Raw genomic sequence first — 8,148 nt, 5'->3', positions numbered from 1 at the left:
ACGTCATCGCTTTATCTTTCCTAGAGAAACATGATAGGCTGAGCCACAGACTTGTTTCAAATGTCCTGTACCGATTGTAAAGGTCGATTACTACTAAAATGTTTAAAGGCTCATGATGCCTATGGTAAAAAAAATATGCTGCACGAATCACAATGTAAACGAAATTATGAACACGATAGGAGAAGTTATTTGTCTGTATCTTATTTTTATATATATATTGTACTTCGCTTATCATTTTTGAACTCTGTGTAATCTAACTATCTGATTAGAATTTTTTACGTTTATATTGAATTTGTACATAATTGTCTAGAGTCTTGATCCAACTAACCTGCCTGGTACAATATTTACAACCAAGTCTTCAGTTTATATCTGAGGCGAAAGTATGTTCTCCGTAAAGAGTGTTTGTATATATCATTTTGTGAAATGCTTATTAAATAGTATATTCAGTTCTCTATGTATACATGAAGATAGTAAGCAGCATTTTCTGCAGTGTTGCCTAACCATTATAAATGTAGTAGGGTCTTTCATTAAGGCCTTCAGAACCTTTTATTTATTTATTTATTTATTTATTCATTCATTCATTTACCCGCCCGCTTAGCTCAGTAGGTAGAGCGTCGGTCTACGGATCGCGGGGTCGTGAGTTCGATCCTCGGGCTGGGCGTATGTTCTCCGTGACTATTTGATAAACGACATTGTGTCTGAAATCATTAGTCCTCCACCTCTGATTCATGTGGGGAAGTTGGCAGTTACTTGCGGAGAACAGGTTTGTACTGGTACAGAATCCAGGAACACTGGTTAGGTTAACTGCCCGCCGTTACATGACTGAAATACTGTTGAAAAACGGCGTTAAACCCAAAACAAACAAACATTCATTCATTCATTCATTATCTATTTATTTTTATTTATTTATTTATTTACGATTTTAACTGCATGTTGTTTGTTAGAAATTGTATTTAAAAACATTATCTTTTTAAATAACAAATAAAATAACGCTGTGTGTCCCTAGCACTTTAATACAGCAGTAGGATGTGTCTCTATTAAAAACTAGTAATGACTTGTAATAACAATACGCAGGATATTAAGAATTATCCGAAAATTTTAATTTCCTGTTTTACTAATACTAAATCCACTACCACGGCCAATCCCGATATAACTGTCACCTAGCTTTAAGCATTTTAATTTGATATTGTATTCCCAAACAATGGTTACCTACAGTATTTAAAAGAGAGTGTCTTTAGTATTGGAGAAGTTTTATAAAAGTTTTACTATTTTTGTGAGACGGTATTACCCCAAGTCAGGTAAGTATTATGTGATAATCTCTATTTAAAATGTTTTTGTACAAAAGTTTTTCGCTCTTAAATATTACACCATTGTCTACAATTGCCTTTCTATATATAGTTAGCTTAATAAAATTAGTTGATATTTTATTGTCGCGTGCAGAAAAAGGCCTTCATTCAAAAAAGTAATGTGTATACTTATAAATAAACAAAAGTAGATATTTTTACTGTATTGTTATTTTATGCGTGGATATATAAAGACTGTATTCTTCGTGAAAAAAATAGTAAACTATTTTCGTCGTTGGATATTAACAGATATGGTAAATAGATATGGTAAATCAGAATTACTTTGTACATCTTATTTATTCAGAGAGTGTACAATTCGTACTGATCTTGAAAAAATCTTTGATTTTTTTTTCTGTCAGCCCTCTAATTGTAGTGTTAAATGTTAAACGAACATTACATGCTTTAGTTTTGATATGATGTTTCTACATGAATGTTCGTGCCACCATTGGCATTTTTAGAGACTCATGAGCATCTACCAAACAAATATTTAATCACAATCACTTAAGCTTATATTTTATGAGCGTATCAAACAAAACTTCTATTTAACATCAACCTTTCATTGCAGGTGTTCGTCACAAATATCATCAAAATCAAAGTAACAGTGTCATTTAATTAAGTTGAAGTGTTATATAATGTATAGAATCGAACCCGGGCCGCCGCGGCAATAAAAAAAGAACCAGCGTTCTTGACCAGTGCATCGCGGGGGAATACATACTTACAGCCGTTATCTATATGCTTTATAACTAAGTCAGTTTACCTCCGGTATCTATTCAATTTTGAATGAAAAATATTAATAGAATCAACTAATACATATTGTTTCCATAACATACGGTAAAATCTGTAACTAAGTAAGTTTTAAAGCCTTCTTAAGAAATAGCAATAATTTTCTGATATCTAAAAAACTCCTTTTTTTTTGTTGCCGTACGATCTGGAGGTCAGTGCCTTTAATCGAGAAATTTGCAAAAAAAGGAACATATCATAGATATCTTGAAATGTTAGCCATGTCGATATTTTCAGGTTGAAGAATGCCGTAATGTTGCGTACAGACATTTGTAATGTTCAAATATATTGTGTAATCTTAAAATACATACTTTAGGTAACAGAAACATAAAATGACTTAAAATATGATTATTTTAAAGGCGCTCGCTACAGTTTTTCCGGACGGGTCGATATTTACCCCAACACCGTGCCAATTTTGTTGTGTTTCTAATCGATGTAGCTAACTGCAGAGTTGGAGCGGTCTTCTGCGCATGCCCGGAAGTGATTATCTAATGTCGCGTACGGCAAAAATTCGCAAATTATTGTATGTTCGCATGCATTTAATGTATAATATGGATAATATACTGACTAAAGGTTAGGGTAAGTATCACCATGGTTACAAAATATATACATTTAAAGTACTTTTAGTTCAAATTGCTTCAATCCGACATATACTGGAGTCTGTAATTTATACCGGCGCTCCAACTCTGCATTGAGTCACAACTGTTTCTAATCCCGTACCGTACCCATACCGTACATCCGTATTCGTAAACTATAGGTTTTGTTCAGAGAAAGGCGGAAACTTTCATCGTTCTATGACATGAAAATGCTTCAGAAACACCGTAAAATCCGCTTATTAAGAAATCTGCCGTTTGATAATTTGATATATCTCTAAGTCATTTGCTCAAACACCGAAAGAGTATTTCGTACCAACCTGCGTTGTATAAATGCCCGCCACACCCCACCTCGTTGTAATTTGATTTAAGCGAAATCTAATATGGTGACCTATCAATTTTCTTTTTGTTTTAGATTAGGTAGACATAACCAAAAGTATGTGCAGAGTTTGATTAAATTCTATTATGTGAAACTCGATAAAATAGCAGAAGTACCAACTTAAAATTGACAAAAATATTCAAAAATAGCCATTGGGTCTGCTGAACAAGTATTCCTTTCTTTACAAAATCATTTTCTTTTGATTTCTCTGAGCATGTTTCAAATAGATATATTGTTTTCCGTTATAAAAATGCTTAGATATCAAATTTATGCTGATTATTGTACTTTACTGAAATATATTTTAGGATTATAGAAATTTTGAAAAATGATAAAAAATAGCACCATATCTAGGGGCAAATTAAATTGAAACAAAGCTGGTGACCTAGTATTTTTATTTCATTTCCAATACATCATAACATGATCTTATAATACAAAACATTTCATCAAAATCTATTATTGAGAAAAAAATTACGAAACTGTAGCGAGCGTCCTTAAATCGCAATCTTTCACACTTCGCCAATTTATTTACAAAAGTTACATAAAAATTATGTCGGGTATCTGTTTCCAAAATAAATATGATAGATACCGGTTATTATAATACACCGAGTAAACATTATATTTAAACTCTTAAAGTTCTACAACAATATTTTTATTTTGAATTATTCTAAATTCAACCTAAAAATACCTCGATAATTGAAATAATAATATGTACTTTGAAATCCGATACAAAATTGATTGAAAATACAATAAAACTTTGAAATTGACAACCATTATTACAATTGCATTCAAGTCTTAAATGCAATTACAGCCTGCTGGAATTTAGAATACAAATGTGTTGTGCTTGGAGACGGAAAAAACTAGAATATGTCCTACTGGTGAAACAGCAACAGGACTACGAAACCAAGAGCCGTGTTGCTTTTTGTTTGTTTCCAAATCCTCTGTTCCCACAGCGTGTATTGATACATAGTACGTAGACTTTGGTAATCAATGCATATTCTGTTTCGCGTTTACACTAAAATAACTTAGAAACAAACAGACAAACAGAAAACTTACTTGACATAGACTATAAAAATAAAAACGGGTCGCTTTTATTGCATCCGGTTTTGAAAAAATAAAAGGTAATGAACAAATATACACTTAAATATGTGAACGAATGGTCACTTTCACACACTGCATTGCCCCCTCCCTAATCCCTGTACATTCCTATATGTTTTAACTCCAAGAGCGTGATGTATATCACCAGCCCCCATCCCCACCCCGCACGTTAACCGTCATTTAGAGGAGGCAGCGACAACAGTTTAAAATGCGTTCGTAAGAGGTGTCCTAGCACGAACTGCGAGTTCAAACCGGAATAAAATGTTACGTTGAAGGATAAAGACTGACGAATACCAATGATTTTTAAAAATGTAATCCATCAGTTTGAAACTAATTTGAGCTACGTTCAATTAACCATGTCTAACAGTAAATATAAAACATATCATGGAACCAAATTGCTTTCCGTTTCCATTGAATTATGACAGCAAATAGACTCTAATACCCTTTTATTTTTATGTGCCATTTTACTGTCGTTTGCACGCGACGATATATTATCTGTAATTTGTACCAAGTTGGAAAATACATACCGTAATTTGTATCAGTATTATCTTACAAGGAATCAGAACCGTTGTTATTTTAAACTTTACGTAAAGATTTATCTTTAAAACTTCATTTTCATTCCCATACTTTATTTATATATCTGGGTATAACAGTCGAAACGTCAATAATATTGGTTATTCAGTTTGTAAACATTTTGATTGATATGTGTTAATATAACTTTGCTTGGATACGTGACCTTATAAAAAGACAAGAGATTGTAAACCAATGCGCCGAGCGATTCTACAACATTAATATTGTTCCTTCTTCTAGATCGGAATCTAAAGAAATCAATATATGTTAATGAAAATGAGCAGGAAGCAAAGCGTAACCGAAAAATGGTGAAATGTCATCTGCAAAGTGGAATTCGATTAAATTGTGAACTAAAATTAATTCCCTGCAATATTGAATTTTAACTTTTTGAAATTTCATAAAAAATATTTTAATATTTAGAATATTTTAATCGAACAGACTATCCGAAATGTCATTAACAGTAAACACATTAACACTTGAAGACAACAGAGCGCGAGTATGTCCCCGACATGTCCTTGACAAATATTAAAGGGATAGCAATGTAAACAAGAAAATATGTAAACTTTTAAATGTGGGATTTTGTTGGCATTTATCTATGCCTGAAGTTTGTAAAATTTTACTCAAACGTTTAATTAGTATTATAAAGCTGCTTATCAGGATTAAAAATTTTTATTATGCACAAACTTTTAAATTTCCTAATTATATTTGCATTGCAGAAATAACGGAAAACATTCAGATGGCCACAAAAGAGAGAAACGAAGGTCATGTCAAGACTATAATTTCTGGTAGGACAATGTCAAGGTCAAGTATGGCGTCGACATCGAGATTGTCAAGTAGTACGCGGTTACCATCGTCTTTGCGCTCAAGTAGAATAGACTTTATTGCATCACGAAGGTCAAGCAATTTCGGATCTTCACCGTCCAGACGTTCAAGCAGTGTAAAACTGACATCACCTGTCCGTGGTCTGACGTCGCCTGTTCGAAGACCAAGAATAATTAACAAACAAATTTTGGACAGAAAAGCAAGCAAACAGTCTTTGATGTCTGAAAATATTCCGAATGAATTTGAAACTATGAATGAAAACACTGTACCAGAAGAACTAGAAATATTTATTGATAGATGCAAAAACATTGAAAAGACTGCTGTTCAAAATATCAAGAAGGTTGAACAAAGTCACGCAGCGGTCACAGCTGAGATAAAGAAGTATAGAAAACAGGTGAATAATGTCCTAGATGTATGGGAAAAAGAAGCACTGGAAAAAGTTGATGATATCATGAAGTGTGATATCGCTCATCTTAATTCCATATTAGAGGAATGTGTCAAACTCGAAGAGGAAATACTACAATCAGCAAAGGAGGTGACAGAATATAAAACAAAATTGTTGGAGGTAAATGTTATTGAAACTGAAGCGAAGAATACTTACAGAGAATATAAATTCATATGCAACGAAAGTATATCAAACCTTTTAAAAACGGAAACTCGAATTGGTGAAGTAGAAATCACGCACGAAGTGGCCGGACTCTACAACAATCTGAATGGATTTGATAGTTTTGTCCCAACATATCTTGAAGAGATAAATGTTAAAGCTGAAACTGATACATTTGATTGTGATATAACTGGAATGGCGATGATTGGTACCCACAAGCTTGTAGTTACTGACACGGATAATAAATCTATTAAGAGTGTAGACACAAAACTCAAGAGAATCACTTCACACCTGAACTTTTCCTCTGGTCCCTGGGATTTGACAATGGTACACAGGGGCCAACTTGCGGTCACTATACCTAGTGAGAAAATAATACAGTTTGTACTAACCACCGGCGGCCTGACAAGAGACCGGCATCTCAAGGTTAGCGGAGAATGCCACGGGATAACCTATCGCCGTGAATGTTTAATCGTATCTTTTCGGTCGCCTGGTAAAGTTCAAATAATGAATCTTCAAGGTCGTGTTTTAAAAATCATAAATCAAGATTTACATAAAACTAGACTATTTGACTGGCCGGATTACATCGCCGTTAGCAAGGACGACAGCTCTATTTATGTTTCAGACTGGCAAAGAAACACAGTTACCCGTCTTAGTTGGAAAGGGGAAGTCACTGGCGTTTACAAAGATACCATTGGTACCAATATGGCAGGAATTGCAATTGCAAAAGACGGGAGTGTATTTGTCTGCAAAAGAACGAGTCATTCAATTGTGAAACTAAGCCCGGACTGTTCAGTTAGCAATACAATCCTTAAGGAGAAACATGGACTCAAATATCCGTGGTCATTGTGCTTCTGCGACGAGGAAAGTAAACTCTACGTTGACAATAACAGAAACAGTAATACTATTGCAGTCTTTGAACTGCGATGAGTTCCATTAGGTGAATATAACAGTCGAAGGTACTACCGGCTATCCAGCTGTTTAGTACAGTAAACGAAGAGCTAGTATATAGAGAACTGCATTCATCAAACGACAAAACGACCGTCGATCGATTTGACTGTGTTTTTTTTATCACTTAAAAGTGATTTTCATGAATCATTGATAAGTGCTAGTTCATGAAGGACCGTTCCTGCAGAACCATGCTGTTAGACAATTCAAAGTTCCAGCGAAACAATGCTGTTAGACCATTTAACCTTCCTGCGAAACAATGCTGTTAGACCATTTAACGTTCCTGCGGAACCATGCTGTTATACCATTAAACGTTCTTGTGGAACCATGCCGTTATACTAGCGGAACATTAAACGTACATGAGGAACCATACTGTTATACCATTAAACGTTTCTGCTGAACCATGCTGTTATACCATTTAATGTGCATGAGGAACCATGCTTTTACAGACAATTAAACTTTCATGCAACGGATCCTGAACATACACGTTTATGTTTTGCAAATATATTTTCACTTCGTTATCAACAGTTGAAAATCTGTAACATTATTCTTCAGTATATCTACATGTCTGTTTTATATCATATATGGATCTAACACAATGTTTTCATTTCTTATAATATACTTCACATACTGTTATATGCTGAAATAAAGCTGAAAAAAAGCAACAACTCTAAAACTTATTTTGTACTCTTAAAGCTATTTTCCATAGAATTGCAAGCAATTTTATCATTTGTCTATACATGTATTTTCTTTATGGTTTAAGACTATGCAAATAGCAATTATTTTATCTAAATTCCATTTTGTTACTTTGTAATCGCTTATTTTCCTCGGGGTACCGAAACCTATTTTTAGAATATGAAATTGAAAGTAGACTATGATAATCAAAAGAGCGCACACTTAGCTGGCAAACAGTAACAAAATGGCTGCACTAGTGCACAGTGAGGCTTCTGGGTAAAGAAATTCGGTACTTAACGGCGAATATTCTAATACAGGGCCTTATATGCAATGTAAATGTTC

At 33.9% G+C, this 8,148-nt stretch overlaps 1 protein-coding gene across 1 annotated transcript; it reads left to right on the top strand.

Moving 5' to 3' along the window:
• The first annotated feature begins 1,509 nt into the window (after positions 1-1,509).
• On the top strand, positions 1,510-7,702 carry LOC123560030 (uncharacterized). The gene is made up of 2 exons (XM_045352272.2): positions 1,510-1,597; positions 5,477-7,702. Exon 2 carries the CDS (start codon positions 5,497-5,499, stop codon positions 7,111-7,113), a length of 1,617 nt encoding a protein of 538 aa, XP_045208207.2. The 5' UTR covers positions 1,510-1,597; positions 5,477-5,496; the 3' UTR covers positions 7,114-7,702.
• Positions 7,703-8,148: the final 446 nt, after the last annotated feature.

The sequence above is a fragment of the Mercenaria mercenaria genome, unplaced genomic scaffold (assembly GCF_021730395.1).
Source record: "Mercenaria mercenaria strain notata unplaced genomic scaffold, MADL_Memer_1 contig_4146, whole genome shotgun sequence".
NCBI classification, from domain to species: Eukaryota; Metazoa; Mollusca; class Bivalvia; order Venerida; family Veneridae; genus Mercenaria; species Mercenaria mercenaria.
Note: the sequence above shows the minus strand (reverse complement) of the source record. Positions and strands in the feature narration are given on the sequence as shown.